Source organism: Ictidomys tridecemlineatus, chromosome 8 (genome assembly GCF_052094955.1).
Source record: "Ictidomys tridecemlineatus isolate mIctTri1 chromosome 8, mIctTri1.hap1, whole genome shotgun sequence".
In the NCBI taxonomy this organism is placed as follows: Eukaryota; Metazoa; Chordata; class Mammalia; order Rodentia; family Sciuridae; genus Ictidomys; species Ictidomys tridecemlineatus.
The window spans coordinates 71,094,072-71,120,383 of NC_135484.1; the positions used below are offsets into that span (position 1 = coordinate 71,094,072).

General features: G+C 38.4%; 1 protein-coding gene across 2 annotated transcripts in view; it reads left to right on the forward strand.

Annotated features, from left to right (window-relative positions):
- Positions 1–10,262: 10,262 nt before the first annotated feature.
- Mdn1 (midasin AAA ATPase 1) overlaps positions 10,263–26,312 on the forward strand; it is a 144,585-nt gene continuing 128,535 nt past the window's right edge. Inside the window, exons 1-2 of one of the 2 annotated variants that reach the window (XR_013425006.1) lie at positions 10,263–10,538; positions 23,988–24,214. Coding sequence is in view for 1 of the 2 variants with exons in the window: in XM_078019614.1 (XP_077875740.1) it covers positions 10,437–10,538; positions 23,988–24,214 (329 nt within the window). In the remaining variant the exon portion in view is untranslated. The remainder of the gene's footprint in view (positions 10,539–23,987; positions 24,215–26,312) is intronic. The other variant, XM_078019614.1, reaches the window with a different exon arrangement.

A 26,312-nucleotide genomic window follows, 5' to 3' on the forward strand; every position in this document is an offset into this window, starting at 1 on the left:
ATTGCTCAGTAGATAATAAAGTGGAATAATTAATTATTGGTGTCTAGCCACTAACAATTGAGCTTGTCCTTTTTCCTGTCTTTGGAAGTCCATCATAAATTAGAGTGCTGGTCATCAGTCTTTCTCCAGTGCATACTATCATCTTTATCATCCCTTAAAAGAGTTCATAAGGGGCTGGGGATATAGCTCAGTTGCCTCATATGCATAGGCCCTGGGTTCAATCCTCAGCAAAACACACACACACAGAGTTCATAAGCAGAGTGATGATTAAGGGAAGCTACTGGTTCAAAAGAATACAAATTGGATTTTATAAGACCTGCAGAATCTAAGTCAAAGATAATAAACATTAAAAAAAGGTTTACCAATGTAACATAAAAATAAGAAAAAAATGACACACATTTAAAATTAAGAGCTGGGAGTAGTGGTGCATGCCTGTAATCCCAGAGGCTCAGGAGACTAATGCAGGAGGCTTACAAGATCAAGACCAGCCTCAGCAATTTAGTGAGATGCTAAGCAACTTAGTGAGATCCTGCTTTAAAATAAAAAGTTAAAAGGACTGGGGATGTGGCTTAGTGGTAAAGCACCCTGGGAATTCAAACCCCAGTACCAATAATAATAATAATAATAATAAATAAAAATAAAATCAAGAACATGTACTCTAGCAGGGCACGGTGGCATGTGCCTGTAATCCCAGCAACTTGAGAGACTGTGGCATGAGGATCTCAAGTTCATAGCTGGTCTCAGCAACTGATTAAGGCCCTAAGCAATTCAGTGAGATCCTGTCTCAAAATATTAAAAAAAAAAAGGGCTGGGGATGCAAATCAGTGGTAAGCACCACTGGGTTCAATCCCTGGTACCAAAAAAAAAAAAAAAAAATGAGGTGTATGTCTTGCTACTCTGGAGACGATGGCAGGAACATTGCAAATTTGAGGGCAGCATTAGCAACTTAGTGAGACCTTGTTTAAAAAAAAAAAAAAAAAGGTGAAGGATCCTGGAAATAAAAGTTGAGGTAGAGAGCCTCTGATTGAATCCCTAATATAAGAACAAATTTTAAAAAAATTAAAAGGGTTGAGAATATAGCTCAGACTTGCCTCAGTTCATTCTCCTGTAGTGAAAAACAACCCCACATACTCTGGTTTCTCTTTATAAAATAAAGAAAAAATTGAATGGAATAAAAATAGATACAACTGAAGAATAAGTTGAGTTGAAAAATCAATCTAGAAAACTCCAGAAGGAAGTTTTGATTTTTTAAAAAAGGTAACTTGGAACTGTGAAAATAATTTAAGTGACATGGAAGACGGATATGCCAACATTCAGGAAATAAAGGAGACTTAGAGAAAAAGTTTAAATAGAGATAGAAAGGGCCAGAGTGAAAAGAGAAAATATCCACATATAGACATATACTGAAATGTAAGAGTATCAAAGATAATGAGAAAAATCTTAAAGCTTTTATGTAGAGTAAATGTATAAAGAAAGGAATCAGATTGACCTGAGTCTTCTCAATCCTGAGCAGTAGGAGCAGAGTGTAATATTTTTAAAGTACGGGACTTGAAATTTTGTAGCAATTTGTCTTTAAGATGTGAGGGTTTAATAAAAGCATTAATATTTACCACTCAAAAGTACATGTTAAAATTTTGGGGAAAAATATTCAAGAAGAAAACAAGTCCAGAGATATTAGGAAAGCTAGGGGGATAATTTAGTAGTCAGATATCTTGGTAATTGTATATGGGGGGGGAGAGGGGGAAGGAAATACATCTACAGTAAGTCAAAATTAATGAATTCAAACTGTCAACATGAAGTAGAAGAGATGGAGGAGGCAAGTTCTTGTCTTGTTAGGATGAATATAAATACTAAGCTTATTCATGGTGGCACATGCCTGTAATCCCAGCTACTTAAGAGACTGAAACAGAAGGTTGCAAATTCAAGGCCAACCTTGGCAACTTGTCATACTGTCTCAAAGTAAAAAGAAGGGCTGGAAATGTAGCTCATTGGTACCAAATAAAGTTATAAAGAAATAAAAACATCCAACTTTTTGCTGGGCAGTGTCACAGGCTTGTAATCCCAGCAACTTGGAAGGCAGAGTTTAGGAGGATCACAAGTTCAAAGCCAGCTTAAGCAACTTAATGAGACCCTGTCTCAAAATATCAAAGGGCTGGGGATGTGGCTTGCCGCAGTCTGGCTGGGCACAATTCACGAGCCACTTATCAAGCAGAAACGAACTTTATTTTTAGAACACACACACCGCACCACAGGAGCTTTTCAGGAATTCCCTCAGAGCCCAGCTGCCACCACCGGCTTCCCATGAGCCTCTCAACCCCCAATTCCTCCTGCTCTTGAGGCCGATTGGATGAGTCATGTGGGCGGAGCCAAAAGAGTCCCCCAATGAGTAGCTCCATGGTCTGAAAGGGCAGGGAAACAGCCCAATGAGCATCACCACAGAGGAGCCAATCAGCTGGCAGCTGGAAGTTTGCTGGGGCCACGGTGAGCCAATCAGCTGGAAATTTGCTGGGGCCACTGTGAGCCAATCAGCTGGAAGTTTGCTGGGGCCCCTTCAGCTGTGGCTCTCAACATCTCCCTCTCTGTGTTTAAACAGCAAGCATGTGGCTTAGGGACCGTGCCTACCTTAGGTTGTCCAATACTACATATGGTCCTTACCCATCATCTGATGAGCTGACCTCAAGGCGTCAGCCTCCTGACTTAGGTTGGTACCATTGCAATTGGATCTTACCCGTCATTGACTACCTGTCCAGCATACAGCCACACCAGCGGGGTGGGGGTGGTGGTGAGGTTCTTTGCCTCACCTCTGTTGGCCCCCGAATTTTAGCTGAATGACCATCACAAGCAGAAGGGAGGAGGATACACCAAGCAAATTGATGGCTCCTTTTGGAAAAATTGTACCACCCATGACACCATCAGCAAAAATACCCCAACACTACCACAAGTCGCTGCACCAACAGATAGTTCACAATATATACAAGTGATACACAGTCAGGCAAGTTCTGCAAGCAGTTCAGTGATAGCTATTGCAGAAGCTGTAGATTGGTTTTATCTTTGTCTTCACCGGCACTGGGATGAAGATAGGAATTCTGGCAATAATGGCTAAAGAAAAAATTATGTAACATTCCAGCAGGCACTAAAAGAAAACAATTTTCTGAACAATTTGCATTATCCTGAACAGAATTATCAAATATAATGAAAAGGAAAGGTGAAAGTAAACAAACAGATCTGTTAACCTCCTTTTTTGTTCACATATTAAAACAATCCTCAACAGCTGATTAAATCATTTAAATCGTGAATAAAAAAATATTTGGATCCATTTTTTCATGAGCGCTCATCATATATGATATATGGAGCTGCTCACTGGGGGACTCTTTTGGCTCCGCCCATGGGACCCAGCCAATCGGCCTCTAGAGCAGGAGGAGTGGGGGGTTGAGAGGCTCATGGGAAGCCGGTGGTGGCAGTTGGGCTCTGAGGGAATTCCTGAAGAGCTCCTGTGGTGCTGTGTGTGTGTTCTAAAAATAAAGTTCCTTTCTGCTTGATAAGTGGCTCATGAATTGTGCCCAGCCAGACTGTAGCAGTGGTTCAGTGGTTAAGTACCCCTGAGTTCAATCCCTGGTACCAAAAAAGAAAAAAATCTCTTAAATTGAATTATGACACATGCAAAAGTACATAAAAGAAATGTGAATTTCTTGGTGAATTTTTACAAAGTGAACACTTCTATAACCCCCATCTAGGTCAAAAACTTGAATATTACCATGCTCCAAAATCCCTCCCCATTCCTGTGCCTAGTTATAACCCTTTCTTCTGCCTATAGATATTACTACTATGGGTTTGTTTTGCTTATTTTTGAATTTTTCAAATAGATTCATAATAATATTCATACTCAAATTATTTCACTATTTTGTTAAGCAGTATATAAGATTCATTCCTGTGTTTAGTGTAGCAATAGAACATTCTCATTGCTATATAGTTCAATTGGATGAATATATAACAATTAATATATCCTACTGTCACAGATGACTATGTTCCAGTTTGGGGTTGTTAGAAATAGTGCTGTATGCAGTTTGGGGGAAAAAATTATGGCTGGGTGTGGTGGGGCATGCTTATTATGATCCTGGCTACTTAGGAGGCTGTGGCAGGAGGATTCCAAGTTCCAGGCCAGCGTTGACAACTTAGTGAGACCCTGTCTGAAATAAGAACAAAAAAGACGGGCTGAGGATGTGGTTCAAGCGGTAGTGCGCTCGCCTGGCATGCGTGCGGCCCGGGTTCGATCCTCAGCACCACATACCAACAAAGATGTTGTGTCCGCCGAGAACTAAAAAATAAATATTAAAAATTCTCTCTCTCTCTTTAAAAAAAAAAAAAAAAAAAAAGACTAGAGATGGAGCTCAGTGGTAGAGTGCTTCCTTAACATGGGTGAGGCCTTGGTTTTATTTATTTTTATTTTTATTTTTTAAATATTTATTTTTTAGTTTTAGATAGACACAATTTTGTATTTTTATGTGGTGCTGAGGATTGAACCCAGAGCCTCATGCATGCCAGGTGAGTGCACTACCACTTGAGCCACATCCTGAACCCCAGGCCTTGGTTTTAATTCCCAGTAAAACACACACACATGCGCTCGCGCGCACACACACACACACACACACACACACAAATATAAAATTCTGTATTTCAATCATTTTATAAGTACAGTTTAGTAGCATTAAATATAAGTACATTCATATTGTGTGATCAGCACCAATGTCCATTTTCATATCTTTTTCATGTGCCTAAATGGAAACCATTAAATAGTAATTTTTCATTCCCTTTGCTCCAGCTACTGGTAATCATTGTTCTATTTTTTTAATGTCTGTGAATATGACTGTACTAGGTATCTGATATAAGTGGAATCATACATGTATCCTTTTGTGTCTGGCTTATTTCACTTAGCACTATATCTTTAAGTTTCATCTGTGTTGTGGCATGTGTCTGAATTTCCTTTTTGTTAAATGAAGAATTTTGGCTATTTTGTTTCTTATTTTGCCATTAAGCTTTTGCTTTGTTGTATAAAAATGACACCAGAAATTACAATCTATTGCAAAATTAAGATAGTATAATTTTTCATTTGATTGTACAACTAGGAAACTTTTTTGCACTCATAATTATTGCCAATGAAAAAAATCAGTAAGTATTTTGACTCAAATGCAGGAGTGAATGTGAGTTAATAATACTATATAAGAATTAAGGTTATAGTGTTGTCCTTACATTACATAATTAAAAAATATTTTTCAAGTTGTAAACAGACATGATACCTTTATTTATTTGTTTATATTTATGTATTTGTTTATTTTTATGTGGTGCTGAGGATCAAACCCAGTGCCTCCCTTGTGCTAGGTGAGTGCTCTATCATTGAGCCACAACTTCAGCCCTCATTACATAATTTTTATATATCTAGTTTTTACCATGGATAATATTATGAATTCTGAATACCAGAGCCTTTTCTAAGTATCAGGTTATTTTGAAAAAGATTCATATTATTTTTATCTGCAATAATTAGAAATTTAATGGGTATTTTCTTCAAGGAGTAGTGATGAGAATAGTTTCTGTGTGTTGGTAAAAGCTGCTATTTTAAATCTTTTATCCACCACTGATTTAAAACAGCTATGCTTTATTATTTCCATCTAGTTTGTTTAGGGGTTCCATTTTCACTCCTCAATACTCTGCACTTCTTAAATAATTTTGAGTTCATCTAGTTCTGAAGAGTTCTCTGAGTTTACTCACTGAGAGCAGAGTGAGTCCCAAGCATAGTGTCTGAAATGACTCTCTCCTTCAGCTATCAGGTTCAACTTGCTCACATGTTCACAAAGGTGCTGTAGGTATGGAACTGTGCTTTGGCCATCTGGCCCAGAACTTCCTTCTTTCCTTTCCTTCTATCCCTCTCCCCTTCTTCTTTTTTTTTTTTTCTCCAGTGCTGGGCATCAAGCACTCTTTCCCTGACCTACAACTCCAGCACTAACTTATTTTAAGCCTAAATAATATTCCATGGTATATGTCCACCACATTTTTTATCATTTGACATTTGGATTGTTTCCACCTCTAGAATATTGCAAATAATATTGAAAAGGGTGCATAAATATTTGAGTCTCTAAAGTGGAAGTCCCTAAAATGCTGGATTGTATGGTTATTTATTTATTTATTTATTTTTAGGTACTGGGGATTGAGCTCAGGGGTACTCAACCACAGAGCCATATCCCAGACCTATTTTGTATTTTATTTAGAGACAGGGTTTCACTGAGTAGTTTAGCACCTTGCCATTGCTGAGGCTGGCTTTGAACTCCAGACCTCCAGTCTCAGCCTCCCGAGCTGCTGGGATTACAGGCATGCGCCATCATACCCCACTATTTAATTTTTTTATATCTTTATTTTATTTTTATGTGGTGCTGAGGATCGAACCCAGGGCCTCGCATGTGCTAGGTGAGCACTCTACTGCTGAGCCACAATCCCAGCCCCACTGTTTAATTTTTAAATTATTTTTTATAGTAGTCCACATGGCTTCCCCATTTTATCTTCCCACTCATAATGCATAAGGGTTCCATTACCACAAATCTTTACTAACACTTGTTTCCCTCCCTCCCTTCTCTCAAATAATAATAACCATCCTAATGGGTGTGAAGTATGATTATGATTATGATTTTGATTTGCATTTCCACATAGTGATATTGAACATCTTTTTTTTGAGAGAATTTTTAATATTTATTTTTAGTTTTTTAGTTCTCGGCAGACACAACATCTTTGTTGGTATGTGGTGCTGGGGATCAAACCCGGGCCGCACGCACGCCAGGCGAGCGCGCTACCGCTTGAGCCACATCCCCAGCCCTTGAACATCTTTTTAATTACTTTTTTTTTGGTATCAGGGATTGAACTCAGGGGCACTCAACCACAGAGCCATATCTCCAGCTCTATTTTGTGTTTTATTTAGAGACAAGGTCTCACTGAGTTGCTTAGTGCCTTGCTATTGCTGAGGCTGGCTTTGAACTCTCCATCCTCCTGTCTCAGCCTCTCAAGCCACTGGGATTACAGGCGTCTGCTACCACACCTGGCCCTTTTCATGTACTTATTGCCACCTGTGTATCTTTGGGAAAATGTCTAAGTTCTTTTCCTGTTTTTAAATTGGATTTTTGTTGTTATTATTTACATTCTTTAACACATGTTTTGGTACAAATATTTATAGACTTATCTTGGTATTATACCTTAAAGAGTAATTGGGTATGCATAAGGTGTGCATGTATTCAGCTTTAGTAGATAGTGCTACACATTTTCTAAAGTGGTTTTATCGGTTTTCATAGTCACCAGTTTTGCATGAGATTACTTATTGCTCTGCACATCCTTATTAAAACTTGGTGCCAAAATTCATTTGTTGAAATGCTAACCTACGACATGGATATTAAAAGATGAGGCCTTTGATAAGTGATTCGGTCAAGAGGGTGCAACTGTTAAAAATACCAAGGTGCCTCAGCAAGGCAACATTTACTTCTGCAGAAGGGTGTGCTACTGAACTAAGTCTAGCAAGCAAACACACTTGGGTGGGCAGACTGCCTCTTTTTATCCTGAATGAGAAGCTGCCCTTTGCTCTGATAGGAAGAGCTTGGGGTTGCCATCTACACAATTGGCTAACTCTAAAATTGGGGAGGGTGAAGGGAAGGGCTATAGTTAAAATAGCCACAATTGGATACAGGTTGGGAAGCTCAAATGGCTAGGATTGGATCTTACATTCCAACTAAGGTTACATACTATATTCTGAAAATGGACCATTAGGCTTACTATTTCTCACAAAACCATCATGAATGATTAGTGCCCTTATAAAAGACTTCAAAGAGCTCCTTCCTCTTTTCTGCATTTCCATGCCATTTATAAGCCAGGAAGTGGGCCCTTGCCAGACACCAAATTTGCTTTGATCTTGGGCTTCCCAGTCTCTAGAGATGAAAGAAATAAATTTTTGTTGTCATAATCCACCCAGTCTGTGGTGTCAATACCATAGACTTAGTGACTGAACACACTAAGATAATATTGTTATTGATTTAAATTTAATATATTTTGGGCTGGGGGTGTAGATCAGTGTGGACCACTTGCCTAGCTAGCATGCCTATCATGCATGAGGTTGTGGAATTGATCTCTATCACTGCGGAATGTATACACACACACACACACACACACACACATACACAATTTATGTCTGTTTTTTTTTCTTTAAGTAGTTTTGTATTTGAGACAGATTCTCATTCTGTTGCCAAAGCTGCCTTTAATTTAATTTACAATCCTGCTTCACTTGTAGCTAGGACTACAAGTGCACACCACAAGATCTGGCTTCTATGTGTTTTTTAAATTATCCATTCTGCTTTTTCAGAAATAACCACTGTTAAGATTTCCCCATAATTATTCCTTCATATCTTCGTGTGTGTGTGTGTGTGTGTGTGTGTGTGTGTGTGTGTGTGTGTTTATATACCCTGGGAATTGAACCCAGGGCCCCCCACATAGTAGGCAAGCACTGTACACTGAGTTAGGTCCCCAGCCCTGTTATATTTTTTTTTAAGGAAGTTTTTTCCTAAGTTGCCCAGACTAGCCTTATAACTTAAAGTATATGTGACTATAGGCATGGACTACCACACTGGGCTTAATCAAATTTATTTATGTTCTGGTGGCCTGGAGAAAAGACTCTTGTCTCTTCCTCTTATAAGAATACTAACTCTCATGACTTCATTTAAACCTAATTGCCTCTAAAAGACTAAAAGACTCCACCTCTAAATATCAACATATGATATCTGGTGGGAGGCACATTCAGTCCATTGCTGTTTCTTATCATACAGAGTTTTCGCTCACAGGCTTTCCTTTTCCTTTTTATTTATCTCTTGAAGAACCTGAGCTTTTGACCTGTAGCATTTCCAACAGTCAATTTTTCCGATTACATATTCATGATGCAGTTTAACATATTCTTATGTCCTCTTTATTTTCTGCAAATTGACAGCTGAATCCAGAGATTCGATCCTTTTGGCTATATCATAGGTTGTATTATGTTCTTCTGGGAGAACCATCTAATTTTGGCTATATCATAGGTTGTATTATGTTCTTCTTGGAGAACCATCTAAATTCTGGGGTTTTGTTCCTTTTGAGCTATTAGCAGGCACTGATACCTATTGCCTGTATCAATTAATTAACTGGTGATGGCAAAAGTGATATGCTAATATTGTCAATCTTTCTATTTTTTAATTTTGGGTATTGGGCGTTTAACCACTGAGCCACATCCCAGCCCTTTTGAAATAGGGATTGGCTAAATTGCTGAGGTTGGCTTTGAAGTTGGAATCCTCTTGCTTCAGTGTCCCCAGCTTCTGGAATACAGGCATATGCCACCGCACACAGCTATTTTTACTTACATTCCCCAACCCATTTTATTTCTTCTTCTTTTTTTAAAAAAATATTTTTTGTTTTAGTTGTAGATGGACACAATACCTTTATTTTATTAACTTATTTTTATGTGGTGCTGAGGATGGAACCCATGCGTTGCATGTGAAAGGCAAGTGCTCTATCACTGAGCTACAACCCTAGTCCCCCTTTTTATTTCTTAGAGACAGGGTCTTACCAAGTTGCTGGCCTTGAACTTTGGATCGTCCTGCCTCAACCTGCGGAATCACTGGGATTAGGCGAGTGCCACCCGCCCACATTTTGTCCATCCTCATACTATCTGCAATATTTTATGACAGATTCTCAGTTGCTGAGGCTGGTCTCGGACTTATGGTCTTCTTGCCTCAGCCTTCTGAGCAGCTGGGGATTACAGGCAGGCCCGGTCCTTCAGAATATTCTTCAATGTATATATCATACTTTAAAATATTATCTAATTGAAATTATTGTCAATATTTATATGTACACTTCAAGGGCTGTGTTTATCTATATATGCAGATTCCGGTAGTATCCTAGAGGCTTAGAAGGCAAATCCACTTCTGTTTCACGTTTTATCTTTTTCTGTGTTGAGGCGGAGGGAGGCATCGCTGAGACCACACGCCCCTATAGCTCCCTTATTTCCTGGTTTGGCGGAGTCTTTTGTCTGTCCTGTCACGCACTGTGTCTGAGAGCACCCATCACTCAGGAATTCATCTCTCAAAAGTCACTTCGGCTTCCATTCCGCTCCCGGAACTGGCGCGATAGTGACGTAGGCGTTTCCTCCGCCGGGGGGGCGAGGCCGGTAGTGCCCGCCATCCGCGTCGCTTGCTGATGACGCGCCGCGCGGCGTGCTCCCCCACGTGTGCTTTGCTGTTCGCCAGATCTCCGCGGAGCGGCGGCGGCGGCCACTATCCCTAGGGGAGTAGTGGGTGGAGGTTCGGGCGCTGGAACCTTGGCAGCTCGCAATCTCTGAGCACGAAGCAGTGAGCGCTGGGGTCCCCCAGCACAGAGGGCCTAGGATCATGGAGCATCTCTTACTGGAGGTGGCGGCCACACCACTGCGGTTAATCGCTGCCAAGAACGAGAAGAGCCGCAGTGAGCTGGGCAGATTCTTGGCCAAGCAGGTAAGGAAATGAGGGAGAGGGAAAGCGTGGGGCAGACCCTGGTTGCCCCTGGGTGCGCTGCGGCGTCTTGTTACTCTGGCTGCTGGCGGTGGCTGGACGGTGGCTGGACGGTGGCAGAGGCGTCCGCACGTGTTTGAGGCGACTGGAAGGAGCCTTCCTGGGGGAGCCTTCCCTTTCCCCTCTCCAGCACGTCGACCCCTCTGCAATGCTCAGGCAGTGTGGCCGGGGTGCCGTTCTGAAAGGTATGTGGTTGAGTTTTGAAGTTGAGATGACGTCTTTGCTCTTTTGACGCGTATATTACCTTAGTGTGCGTAGTCCAGCTTCGGGTGTTAGCTTGGCTGAGCGCGAGTATGTGTATTTTTTCCTAGTCTCTTCTCTCTGACTCACAAATGAGTATCGATGGCGTTTCTGCTGTGCCTAAGGAAGCAACAGCTTTATTTTGGGTGAGGGATTGAGGGACCTAAGCTATTTAGAAGGACGGTGAACTCATAGGAGAGGTACTCCTCCCCACCCCCTTTTTGGGGATGGAGGTGTGGAAGGTGCTGGGGATTGAACCAAAGGCTTCATGCTTGCTCGGCACACACACTAACACCGAACTACACCCCCAACTAAGGGGCATATTTGTATGATGATAACAAATTGCACCTGAGAAGCAAAAGGGAATTGAATCTGCTACCTAGGTTCCTAGCCCCCAGGCCCTTAGCAAAGTTGCAATGAATAGGATCTAATGCTAATTGATGGTCTAGAGACGAAACAGGTTTTTGGTGGGTTTTACTAATGAAGGAGATAATCAATTTCGATGAACTGAGCTTGTGAAAGATTCCTGAATTTTGTGTTGTCACTAGAGGTTATCTTTCTGTAAGTGAGCTTAGAATTTAGAGGACAGGTTCTGAGTCTAGGGTTCTGTGACCAATTTCAAGGGATTTCTGACTTCCTACCACAGTAATTGGATGTAGTCTGGAGGTGTAGTTCAGTGAAAGAACATAGGCTTAGCATGCAGGAGGCCCTGGGTTCAGTTCCTGGCACTGAAGAAAAAAAATTAATATCAGTGTGTTGGGGGTGGTGAAAATTAATAAATGGTTTGTAGCCTTTATTAGATAAGTTTTAGGGAATCTGATACACTGAAATATAAGAATCACTCGAGTAGATTCTGAGTATTGTATAGCAATGCTTCCCAACTAAAAAGTTCATTTTTCTTAAGGAGTTTGAAATATTGTATCTTCCTTTTGTTCTTTTCCATTCTGGGTAATAATTTGATGCATTTCACTTAGAGAAGAGTTGATTTTATTGTCCATCCTAATTTCTATTTTTTTGGAAGCAAATATTTTTACTGGAAAGTTGCAGAAACTTTTAAAATGTCAATTCTCAGTGGGATCTGAAGCACTTTTTAGTATATGCTGCTTTCTTTTGTTTTTCATCTCAGCTGGTGATTCCACCTTCTGTCCAGTCACTGATAGAGAACTGGGTCTCCTCAACTCTGTTATTTTGGGATGTTGGATATTGAACCTAGGGCCTCAAGCACTCATGTGCTCACCACTTCCAGCCCTTCCTTAACTTTTTTCATTCGTTTTTCTTCATATAGAGTCAAGACATCTTGCTGGTACTTCCAAGTTATTGAATCTGTTCATTCATTTCATCCCTACTACTACTACCATTCCTACCTTCTTGATCATTGTCTGTTAATGAAGATTAGAGTGCTTAGGAGAATGCATGGGTCCTGGAACTGGAGTGTGACTGAAGGTTAAATCCATTTTCATTTACTTAATTGCTTTCATTCCCTCGTGCAAATTACTTAACTCCACTAGGTCTCCGATTTTTTATTAAACATATAAATATGGTAGCTGCAAAGTAGTTACAGGGACTTACCTGTGTTACCTGCATGAATTCCTGGGTTCCATCCCTAGTATTGCACAAAGAAGAAAGAGGTAAGCAGGTGGGTTCTAGGATCAGCTACTAGTTTTGTCACCTTAACCCCCCCCTTCAGTTCTCTTATCTCTAAAATGAGGATAATAGTGCCTAATTTATGGGTTGAGGTGAGGATTAAGTACTGTTTATAAAAGTGATTTCTGTTATTACTACTATAAATAAGGCTGTTGTGATGACTAGAAAATTTGAGTAAGGAACTTATACTGCCTGGCATGTAAGAAGTCATCAGGAAATGTGAGCTATAACAACATATGAACACATACATATACACCTTTTTTTTGAGGGGGGGCAGGACTGGGTCAAACCCAGGGCATCACGCAGGCTAAACAAGTGTTCTACAATAGCTATACCCTCTGTCCTTCTTGTTATTATTTTTGAGACCTGAGTCTGGCTCTGTTACCCAGGCTTGTCTCAAACTCCTAGACTCAAGTGATCCTCTTGTCTCAGTCTCCCCAGTAACTGGGACTAGTAATTATTATTATTTTTTTGTGGTGCTGGTGTTACCGCTGTTTAGTATAACACCAGAGAAGCACGCCGAGGCAAGTTTAGAGTGGAAAGTAGAAGCTTTATTAAGGATAGCAGAAAAGACTTCTCCCCTCCCTGGAGGAAGAAGGGGACCCAAGAGGTAGAATCCGTGGGAAGGGGGGAGGTCTTCCCTCTTTTATAGCTAAGGTCTTCATTCAGCTTTCCGGCATTTCTGTCAGCATTCCTGTCCTTTGTTCTGTTATCTTGCAGTGATAGAATGTAGATGGGGAGACCAAAAAGGTGAGGGGCAGATGGGCCTGAGGCATAATCTTGGGCCTGAAGGGCCAGGGGAGCTTCTGATGAGCATTTCCTTGTTTGCTGGGAGCTATTTCATTAACATTTCTTTGGGATGGGCTATGGGCCTTGGGAACATTAACATTTCAATTTCCCAAGTGCTGCTTTGCTTTCCAGGACTCCATTCTCAACAAGGCCTTCATTTTCCATTTTACTCATTAGACCTGATTTACCTAACTACACTAACTGAGAATTGAATCCAGGACCTCATTCTTGCTAGGCAAATGATCTACTGCTGAGCTATATCCCCCACTGCTCTTATTTTTAAAAGCAGTTTTGTTGTTATACAATTTACATTCCATATGTATCTCCATTTAAAAGTGTACAGTTAAAAGATTCACAGATATTGTGCATCTGTCACTACCATCAGTTTTAGAACATTGTCAATATTTCAGAAACCTTCAGCTGCCAGGACACATGCCTGTAATCCCAGCTACTTGGGAGACTGATGCTGGAGGATCAGAAGTTTGAGGCCAGCCTGGGCACTTAGAGAGACCCTGTCTTAAAAAAAAAAAAAAAAAATCCAGTTGGGAATGTAGCTTGTGGTAGAGCAATTGCCTAGCAAATCTAGCATGTGCAAGGCCCTGGGTTCAATCCCTAGTATTGCAAAAACACAACAAAAACCTCTGTATTTAGCCTGTCATTCCATAATACTCTTTGATACCCTCCATTTCCTCTAGCAACTAGTAATTTAATAACGTAAGTTTTTAAATATATGGATTCTTTATTTTGCTAATTTAATTAAATTATTAATAAGACAAATCCAAATCTGTAACTGCTTTGCATAAAGCTCCCCATTGTTTCCAGAATCAAACTGATCTTTCAAAAATGGAATATGACTTGAGCAGGGGGTTTAGCTCAGTGGAAGAATTTCTGCTTAATACATGATGCCCTGGGTTCAAACCCTAGCACTGCAAAAATTAAAAAAACAAAACTAGGGAAACCACTTGGTATGCCATTGTACTCCTTTTCCTACAGTCTTCCCTTTGTTCCTTTAATGTTGGGACTCAAACCCTGGGGATTCAAGGGAGGTGTTACATGCTAGACAAGTGTACCCTGGAAATGTATTTCCATGCCAGTCCAGCAAGTGCCAGTCTACTGGTTCTCAGGGTGGGGCAGTCCCCCTCCCTTGGGAAGGGGGGCAAATCTTGAGACATTTTTGGTTATTAGAGCTAGAAGGGGCAGGGAATCTTCTGGTATCTAGTGCTTAGAGGCCAGGGATGTTACTAAATGTCCTTAGAATTTACAGAACAGCCACCCAAGACAAGGAATTATCCAGCCTCAAACTAAAAAAATTAATTAAAAAAAGTAGTGTAAAAATAAGAAGAAACCTTGCACAGCCTAATTTTCCACCTTGGCCAGGGTTTGATATTCCTGCAACACTGTGCTTTCTTAAATTATTACCCCCTAGTGTTGTTGACTGGAGTCAGCCCCTGTGGTCAAATACATATCTCTTTTTGGCCATAATAGAATAACTGGTACTGGATTAGTTCTATTGCTAAAAAACAACTAGAAAATTCTGGATAAAATACACGAAAACTATTTCAAACATTGAGTAAAAGGCAGCTTAGAAAACTGCAATCTCTGACAAAGGAAAATAAGGTAATCCCTAAAATTATCCTGTATATGTGCCTATAACACTTACTGGATCCTTTTTTGAGGAGGAGGAACTCAAATTCAGTAATGGTGGTGTGCCTAAGTCACAAAGACAGATCAAAGTCTCAGGGGGCTGAGACAGCTAGTATATTCTCAGAAGAGCATTGGAATTTAGGAACAGTTCTAGGAGCATGGACAGGTTAAGTATTTGGCTGAATATAAAATTGTTTGTACAGGGAGAATCCATGAGACTGTGCAAAGAATAGCAATGTGGGTTTGTAGGAGATGCTAAACTACTACCAGTTGAAATGGAAAGTCCAATTGACTATCAGGATAATCAGTGGAAAACCCAAAAGGACCCTAACTTAAAAATAGGGTTAAATTGCTTATTAAAATAGAGAATTTCCTAGACCCATACTTAACAAAATTTAAAACAAATGTTGGAAGAATCAGTCTACTCTGAACATAGATTGATTGCCTACTAGAACAAAAACAAAAAGAGAATAAAATCTAGACTACTAATATCTATTATGTTGAGTATCTAATTAAAAGTAACTTGGTATATAAAAATGTAGATAACAGCTTGGGAGGCTGAGGCAGGAGGATTGCAAGTTCAGTGCCAACCTCAGCAACTTAATAAGGCCCTAAGGAACTTAGGAAATCCCATTCTTAAAATAAATGAATAAATGTTGGGAATGAAGCTCAGTGGATAAGTGCCCTGGGTTCAATCCCTGGTACCACTCATGTGTAGATAAATTTTTCCCATTTCCCAGAAAACACTAATATAAAAGAATGCAGAAAGAGAAATAGGCAAAAGTAAAGCTAGTACAAACATCAAGATGGTATTTTTAAACTCAGTCATATCAATTATACACTAGTTAAACAGTTTGTCAGATTTTATTAAAGAAAGCAAGACCCAAGTGTATGCTGATTAGGTGAGTTGCATTTTAAATTTAGAAACAAAAATAAAAAGATGGAAAAAGTGGCTGGGGTTTTGGCTCAGTGATAGAGTGCTTGCCTAGTATGTGTGAGGCATTGGTTTCAGTTCTCAGCACCACATAAAAATAAAATGAAGATATTGTGTCCACCTAAAACTAAAAAATAAGTATTAAAAAAATTAATGAAAGATGGAAAAGGAGATCCATGCAAATGGAATCAAAAGAAATTGGAGTGCTGTATTAATATTATAGACAATAAAATTTAAGAGAAAGAATATTACTGGAGATAAAGAAGGGTATTTCATAATAATAAAAAGAGTAATGCTTACCAAAAAATCAAAAAGCCTAAATACATGTGTACCTAATAACAGAGTTTTAAAACAAAGTGTCAAAGTGTGACAGAAAAGACAATTTCAAATTATAACTGGAGATGTCAACATCATTTTTCTTCTAGTAATAAATGAAACAAATCCAGAACATCATTAAGTATGTTGAAGACCTGAAAAACATCAATGAATTTGACCTAATTGACATTTGTAGGGTGTTGTATCCAGTGACTGCAGAATATATATTTTGTACACCTGCAATAGTTATCAAAAAGATCCTTTACTGGTGTTTTAGTTAGTTTTTTGTCACTGTGACCAAAATACCTGATGAGAGTCGCTGAGGAAAAGTTTATTTTGGCTTATGATTTCAGAGGCTCGGTCTATGGTCAGCAGACTCTGTAAGCTCTGGGCCCAAGATGAGGTAGAACTTTGTGGTGGAAGCTTGTGGCAGAGGAAAGCAGCTCAGAACATAACAACCAGGAAGTGGAGAGAGCTCTGCCCACCAAGGACAAAATATAAACCCCAAATGTGTATCACCAGAGAACTACTTTGTTTAGCCACACTTACCTGCCTATATAGTTACCACCCAAATAATCCACATTAGTGGATTGATCCACTGGTTAGATTATAGCTCTCACAACCTAATCATTTCACCTGTGCTCTTGCATTGTCTCATACATGAGACATTGTGTCTGGGGGGGTGCCTCATATCTAAACTATAACAACTGACTATTAGACAACTCTTAAATTTAAGAGAATTGAATCATACAAGATATATTCTGTAACCACACTGGAGAAAATCTCTCAATAATAGAATTAAGTAAAAACTTGTAAAAACTGATGATTAAAAAAGAAATCATTACCAAAAAATGAGGAATTTAACTGAATTGTATTGAAAACAGTGTATCCCAATTTGTGAAATGCAGTTGAAGCACTATTAGAGGGTATTTCATAGTATTAATTCTTAGGAAAGAAAAATCATGATTTAAAAATAAGTATTCCAATTAGGAAATTAGAAAAGAAGAGCAAATTAAACCCAAGGTAAATAGAGGAAGAGAATTATTAAGATGATAATGAAAATTAATGAAATAGAAAATGTAGGTATTATAGAGCAATTAAGTAAAACTAGAAATTAATTTGTTGAAAAAACAGATAAGGATCTGGGTGTGGTGGTGCATGCCTATAATCCCCATTACTCAGGAGGCTGAGGCTGAAGGATTGTAAGTCAGAGACTATCCTGGGCAACCTAGTAAGACCCTGTGTCCAAAACAAGAACAGTAGTACAAGGTCTGTACATTGGAAATTACAAGAGATTGGTAAGACAAATAAGACCTAAATAAATGGAAACATGCTATTAATTGGAAGACTTGATATTGTTAGCTCATGAGTCTGAAGTTTTTAATTCTGTGAATATTTCAATAAAATGGACATAGGTGCGTTAAAATAGGCTGAAATCTAGAACTTATATATTTTTACATTAATTTTCTGTAATTATTATTTTGCATTTTTATATATTGTACACTATAGGTGTTCCAGATCTGAGACGATGGGATGAAACGGGTTAGGATAAGATTTTTCCCAAATTAATCTATAGATTCAACACAAACCCATTTAAAATCTCAGCTGTGTGTGTGTGTGTGTGTGTGTGTGTGTGTATGTGTGTATGTGTGTACAGAAATAGATAAAATAATTTCAAAGTTTAAAATGAGACACAATTTAAGTAGAATAGCTAAAACAATTTTGGAAGAGAGAAAGTTGGAGGATTTAACTGACTTATTTCTTTTTTTTTTTTTTTTTACTTTTTCCACAACTGACTTATTTCAAAACCTATAAAGCTGCAGTTACCAAGACTATGGTGTTGTTATAATGATGTGTATAAAGATTAGAAAATTCAGAAATAGATTCACACATAATAAAGTCAATTGGTTTTTAATAAGGCTGTCAAATAAATAAATAGGGAATAGACAAACAATCAGGTTTTTTTGGTTGCAGCACTGGGGATTGAATCCAGGCATACTCTACCACTTAACTGCATCGCCAGCCCTCTTTTCTATTTGAGACAGAGTCTTACTAAGTTGCTAAGACTGGCCTCTACTTGAGATCCTCCTGCCTTAGCTGAGTAGCTGGGATTACAGTTATGGGACACTTCATTCAGCCTAGATAGACTTTTAGATAATTTTTGCTGGAGAGGATAATAACACTGGGGAAGAAAATGAACCTTGACTCCACTTTTTGTCAAGCCCACCAGTTAATAGTACATCATAAATGTATACATAAAAGTCAAAACTAAAACTGCCAAGTACATAATTTCTCCCCCACCCTAGCCTCTTATTTTGGGATAGGTCTTGTGAAGTTGCCCAGGCAAGCCTTGAATTTGTGATCTGCATCAGCTTCTCAAGTGGCTTCTTATGTATCAGTACGCCCAACTGAAAACATTTTGTAAGCAAGAAAAGACAAAAGATTTGGGGAGACAATGAGTTTTTTTTTTTTTGAGTGGACACTAAAAACATCATAACATAAAGTCTTAATGTTGAATTCATCAAAATGTAAAATACCTACTTTACAAAACATGAAAATGAAGTCAAACCACAATCCAGGACAGAATAGCACAAACATTTCTAACAGGACTAAGATGTTAAGAACTTACACATTTAAAAGAAGAAGAAGAACTTATACATTACAATGGAATAATAAAATAAATAATACAATTTAACAGTAGGTGAAAGTAATCATGGTATAGCTCAGTAGTAGCACCAGGCCCTGGGTTCAACCCCCATCACACACACACACACACACACAAAAGAAGAAAGTTAGAGACTTTATCAGCAGTATCATAAAAGTAAATATTTGAGTGGCTTTTTAATGCCTGAAAAAAATCTCAGAATCTTGTCATGAGGTAAATGCAAATAAAAGCACAGGAGACATCTTGCTCCACCGCCACTAGAATGGCTAAAATTAAGACTAAGAATGTAGCAACTACAAGTCTTAGACATTGCTTGCTGGTGGACCGCTAAGATGATAAACTAGTTTGGAGAAGTTTCTTTTAAAGTTAAACACTACAATATTTCTTTGAAATTGTTTTAAATTTAAAGTACAGTTTTAGGGTTGTGGGTACAGCTGGATGGAGTGTGTGCTTAGCATGTATAAAATTTTTACTTTTAGTTGAGCATACAGTTACTATATAACCCAACAGTCCCACTTTAGTTAATGAGAAAGCATGAAAATGTGTCCCCAAATCTCTTGTACACAAAAGTCCATAACTTCAATGATGATAGCTGGGAAAATGAAAATATCCATGTACAAGTGAATGAATAGATTGTGGTGTATTCATATAGGGAAAATAGTACTAATTAGATGGAATAAGTTATTTATTCATACCACTATATGGATTGTGAAAATCATTATACAGAGCAAAGAAGCCAGATAGCAAGGAGTAATAATAAATGATTCAGTTTATATAAAATTCAAGAATAGGCAACTCTTGAGGGCTGGAATTGTAGCTCAGTGGTAGAACATTTGCCTAACATGTGTGAGGCACTGGGTTTGATCCTCAGCACCACATATAAATTAAATAAAGGTATTGTGTCCATCTATAACTAAAACATTAAAAATAAGAAGAAAAAGCAAATTTTAATCATAAAAATCAATCCTGTGGGTGTCAAGATGGCAGAATAGAGAATGCTACTTTCCTGGCTGCTCCATGGTATAAAACCAAGAAAGCAAATGGGCAGCTTCTCAGCAAGGTGGGTGAACAGAAAAGCAGGGAGCTCTTTACTGGAATTTAATACTGGACATTCAAAGCAAATCTGGGACTAGGGAGATTAGATATAATAAAATAAGGAAGAAATCCCCAGTGCCGTTGCATGGCTAAAGGCACCAGCCAGAGTGATCTGAGAGCAAAGTGGAAGGTAAAGGAATTAAAGGAACCTGCATTTTTGGGAGGCATGTCTTGGTGCAGAGAATTTAGAGATCAAACCTACTGTCCGACTAAATTGAAAGGAGTGCTGCACAATATCTTTGTGTGGGAAAGAAGCCACATCTCTCCTGGCTGCCTGCGGAGGACAGGGGAAGAACCATTTTGCAGCTGTGGCACGGGCCAACAGCTGGGGTAACTGATTCCTGGCAAGCCTGAGTTTGGCCTGAAATACAGACCTGGCAAACCCACATCACTGGACAGAGACTGTGCCTAAGTGACCAGGAGAAAATCAACCCTGGAGAGAGGTTTACACAGGGGACAGCTGGTGGTGGAAACCCATCCAGCTCTCGCCCCCCGCTCTCCAATCCAGCTGCTTGCAGGACCAGGCAGAAGAAATGTGCCTCGCTGGGAATTCAGAAGGGCAGGGGCAGGAGAGGCTAAGATTGGGGACTGAACCTGAGAGCAGGGTCTGCTGGTGACATAGTGGACTAAGAATTGGCTCCTCCACCATGTGAGTGGAACCCAGGGGAGATCCCTGGGATTCTCTTCCAGTGTGGACCAGCAATTGCTTATTTAAAACCGCAGGTGTGCTTATTTAAAACCTTCAGACCAAAGAGCCTGGAGCCTACCTAAGTCTAAACATTTCCTTTAGGGGTTACCTCTCTTTCCAGCAACCCTACTCTGAGAGTGGAGCAAGCATCACCCTCCAGGTGATCCCAGTGATCTCACCAAACACTGCTAAGGAGGGAAGCTGGGAATCTTTTGAATTCCAATGGAAACAAGTCTTTAACTTTTTGAATTCCAGTGGAAACAATTCTTTAACTTTTCATCCAGATCTTTCTTTTACCTTTTCTTTGTGACCTTAATGGTTCATGGACCATTATACATATTCATATTTGGTTTTGCCCCTCATTTCTATTATTTTTGAAGCCATTTTTCATGGATCAGTATTTTGAGGACGAGGATGTTTGATACATATATCTTAGTTTTGTATTATTTTATATTCTTAATTTTTAAAATTTTTACATATATTTTTCTCATGTGTCTGTTCACTAGATTCTCTCTTCTGCTAACAATCTCTATTCTTTTACTCCTTGTTTAGTTTTTTACTTCTTTCCTCCTCCTCTATAATCATCACATCCTACATCACTTCTGTTCTCTCCCTATCTACCATTCAAAATTATAAACCATTTTGCAGACTTACTGTTTTTATTATAGGCAATAACTGGTTATATTTCTGTGTATTGTGACAATTAACATCATTAATGTCATAGCAGGAACTATTTGGTTTAATGCTGTATATTTTTTGCATTGGTTGTTGTTTTTATTTGTCTCCCCCTAAACAGTGAGGTTACTAGAAAACTTCATGGACACTATAAACCCATAGGTAGAATGTCTACTGACTCAGATCCATACTCTTAGGTAGACACACAAACAAAATAAAAAAGCAAGGGAACAAATTGCCCCAAACAAACCAAGATACTTCAATAACAGAATCCAACTACACCATGGTGGAATAAATGTCAAAGAAGGATTTTAAAATGTACATAGGTAAACTAATTTGCAAGGTAAAGGATGATGTAAAGCATGAAATCAGGGATAAAATACAGAATAAGGATAGAATTAAAAATGTTTCTAGTTGTAGATGGACACAATACTCTATTTCATTCATTCATTTTTATTTTATTTTATTTTTCCTTATTTGGTGCTGAGGTTCAAACCCAGTGCTCCACATGCAGTAGGCAAGCAGTCTACCACTGAACCACAACCACAGACCAGGATAGAATTTTAAAGACTTCCAGAGAAAAATATCAGGTTATATTTAGAGGGAAACCAATCTGGATCTCAGCTAATTTCTCAACACAGACTCTCATAGCTAGGAGGTCTTAGAATAATATATACCAAGCTCTGAAAGAAAATGGATACCTGCCAAGAATACTATAACCTAGCAAAATTAAGCTTCATAATTGATGATAAAATAAAAATCTTCCATGATAAATAAAAGTTAAATGAAAGCCTGCACTACAAAATATACTCAATAAAATATTTCATGAAGAAGTGAAAAACAAAGTGAAAACCAGTCTAAGGAGGAACTACTCTAGAAAAATAGTCAATCAGTGAAGAAACTAATTCAAATTAAAATCCAGAAATAAAATGACAGGGAATAAAAATTGTTTCTCAATAATAACATTGAATATAAATGGCCTAAATTCATCCATCAAATGACATAAACTGGCAGATTGGATGAAAAAACAAAGCCTAACAATATTCCATCACCTAGAGACTCTCCTCATAGGCAAAGATATCCATAGACTGAAGGTAATAGGATGGGGAAAAACATCACTCACATGGATCTCGTAAATGAGCAGGAGTTTCTGTCTTCATATCAGGTAGAGTAGACTTTAAGCAAAAGCTAATCAGAAGAGACAAAGGACATTTCATACTGCTTATGGGAATTATACATCAACCAGACATAACAATTGTAAAAATTTGTGCCCCAAGCAATGGAGTATCTGCATTCATCAAACAAACTCTTCTTAATTTCAAGAAGCAAATAGACCACACAACACAATAATATTGGATGTTTTTAACACATCTCTGTCACCACTGGATAGATTCTCCAAACAAAAACTAAAGAAGCTATAGAACTAAAATATATAGTTGGTAACTTAGAGTTAACAGATATATACTTAAGTATATATACTAAGTATATATACTTAAGTATATATATATATACTAAGTATATATACTTAAGTATATATATATATACTAAGTATATATACTTCTCAGCAGCACACAGATCCTTCTCTAAAATAGACCAGATCTTAGACCAAAAGCAACTCTTAGTATGTACAAAAAAAAAAAAAAAAGATAATACATTGTATTCTATGAGATCATAATGAAATCAACTATTAAAGAAGCTACTCTAACACTGGAGACTAAATAATAGATATTGAATGACTAGATAGCAGAAGAAATCAGGGATGAAATAAAATAATTGGTAAATGAGAATAGTGTAACAACATATCAAAATCTCTGAGACACTGTGAAGGCAATTCTAAGAGGAAGGTTCATTGCATTGAGCTCATTCATTAAAGAAATAGAAAGTCACCAAATAACTAACATTACATCTCAAAACCTTAGAAAAAGACATGCTTTACCACTGAGCTCTGCCCCTTGTCCCTAATTTTGTATTTCTGACTTTTCTTAACCAGAGATGTTACTTTTGCATAGTAACTATAGATTTCTTAGGTTTTTCATTCAAGTAAGGGAACCAGAGGAGCATTGGGGTTTTAGATGCCCTGGATAGTGTTGAAACCCTGCAATATAGGTTGTTTTTAAGGGACTGTATAGCATTTTACTTAGAATCCATGTATCAGGATTTTTTGGTTTGTTTTTTTGTTTTTTGGTATGGGGGGTTGAACCTGTTAAATTTAGCCACTGAGTTACATTCCCAGCCCTTTTTTATTTTTTATTTTTAGAGAGGGTCTTGCAAAGTTGCTTAAGGTCTCACTAAGTTGCTGAGGTGAGGTTGACTTTAAACTTGAGATCCTTCTGCCCAAAGCCACTGGGATTAACAGGCATGCGTCACTGTACTGCATCAGTTCTTTTACTCCAGTGAACTGAAGTTTATTAATAAGTTAATTCAAGTCCTCTATTTCATAAAAACACCACTGTTTTATAAGAGAAACTCATTAAGTCTTAAAATTGATTATTTTGATTCTGCACTAGGACTCTTCTCAACTGAAGCTTATTAATAAGTTAATTCAAGTCCTCTATTTCATAAAAACACCACTGTTTTATAAGAGAAACTCATTAAGTCTGAAAATTGATTATTTTGATTCTGCACTAGGACTCTTCTCTGTTCTTCTCTAGCAATACAAATGAGTACTGTTTACATGAACATTTTATTTTTCCTCTCTCTCAGGTGTGGACACCTCAAGATCGCCAGTCTATCCTGAGTATTTTAGCACAGTTGCTCTTGGATAAGGATTACACTGTGCTGATTGGCCGTCAGCTGCGCCCTCTCCTTTTGGATTTGCTGGAAAGGAATGCTGAAGCCATCAAGACAGGAGGCCATGTTAACCATGATCTGCATGAACGGCTCTGTGTGTGTATGAGCAAGCTCATTAGTAGCCATCCTGATGTGCTCCCGTGAGTAGCAATTTTATTCTTCATGTTTTTTCTTGAGGTGTTAGAACTTTCTCTCTGCTGGGAAGTAATTAGGAGTCTAAGTTGAAGGGAAATACAGAAAGAAGAGAGATAAGTTGACCTGAAGATCCAAACCCTCTAATCACAGTTATCCTGTTGTATGAGAATACTCACAACAGAATCCACTTATTACCTTTGAGCTCAATAAGCATTTACTGGGTTTCTCTCGAGTCTTGGCCAACAAGACAAGTCTGGAAAAATGGCCAAGATATGCCCCCAGTCCTTAAGGATTGTATTATTTGGCAACATATGCATATAAAACAGATTTGGATGATGCTCCCACACCATCCAAGATGGATGAGATTTCTTATGCTGAGCAAGATGGCATAAGCCTGAAAACCCAGCTTCTCTGGAGGCTGAGGCAAGAAGATCTCTTGAGCTCAGGCATTTTAGACCAACCTGGACAACTGTAGCCAGACCCTGTCTCAAAACAATAACAAATAAAGAAAGTGCTGGGGGCTGAGGCTGTGGCTCAACTGTAGCTACATGCTAGTAGCGCATTTGCCTAGCATGCGTGAGATACTGGCTTCGATTCTCAGCACCATATATAAACAAATAAAATAAAGGTCTATCAAAAACTAAAAATATATTTAAAAAAAAAAAAAAAAGAAAGAAAGAAAGTGCTGGGCCTAGTAGTGCATGCCTGGAATCCGAGCAGGTGGGGAGGCCGAATCTGGGGATGGCAAGTTCCAGGCCAGCCTCAGCAACTTAATGAGATCCTGTCTTAAAATAAAAAATAAGGGCTGCGGTTGTGACTCAGTGGTAGAGCTCTTGCTTAGTGTGTGTGAAGCACTGGGTTCAATTCTCAGCACCTCATATAAATACATGAATAAAATAAAGATCCAGCAGCATGTTAAAAAAATTATATAAAATAATAAATAAAAAGTATTGGGAATGTAGCAAAGTGGTAAAGTGCCCCTGGGTTCAATCCCCAGGACCAGAAATTAAATGAAGACTTGCAGATATTTGGGTGGGAGCTATATTTGCATGAACTTTTCTAAAAGGGAGAGGAACTTCCTTTTATAATTTTATGTAACTTGAACTCCTACTTCTGTTAAGCCTTTATGGCAGAATACTTCAGGATTGTGTTTGAGAATCATTAAAGTGATGGATTAACTAGGTCTGTTTTCCCATAAGCCCCAGATTTTATTTTCTTATGAAATGAATATGAGGTAAATGCCTATGTTTTCTTCTTTTTGTCTTGCTAAGGCTGTTTGTTTTAGTTTTGTTCCCGCTGTGATAAAATGCAGAGTACAAAAGGTGCGATAATAGAGTGAATTAAATACAAGCAAGAGTGGGCTGGGGATATAGCTCAATGGTAGAAATATTTGTCTACCATGCTCAAGGCCCTGGGTTTGATTCCCATTACTACCTTGAAAAGAAAGAAAGAAATCCTTTGTAAAGAACTATAGATGATGATGTGTAATGGAATTCCACTTTTTAGTTTTAGGAAAACAGCTGGTTAATTTGGGGAGGTGCCAAATTTGGCACCTCCCCAAATTAACACTATATATGCATGTAGGGGCATGTAAAGATAAATTTTTACCTAATACATTCAGACAGGATGTAGTCATTTAATAGATAACTCTGCCTCCCTCCCCTTTAAATTTTGTGGATTTTATTGCAATATATAGATAAAATCCAGGGTGTTCTACCACTGATCTATACTCCCAGTATACTCTTAGCCTTTTTTTCATTTTTTATTTTGAGACATGGTCTTGTCCAGTTGCTGAGGCTGACCTAAATCCAGTCTCCTGAGTTGTTGGTATGGCAAAGAGTGTGGTACTGTCCCTGGCAACTCTTCTCTTAACCTCTGGGCCACATCGTCTGAGTGAAAAAGTCAAATATGGTAGGGTATTTAAAGAACTGGAAACAGATTTATATTTCTTATAAACATACATTTATATATTTATTATTTTGGGGATGTCAGCATTGAATCCAGGGCCTTGAACAAGCTAAGCAAGGTCTCTACCACTGATATTATACCCTGAGTCACAATTTACAATGAGTTAAATACAATGTGTGAATGAGGAAGAGTGGA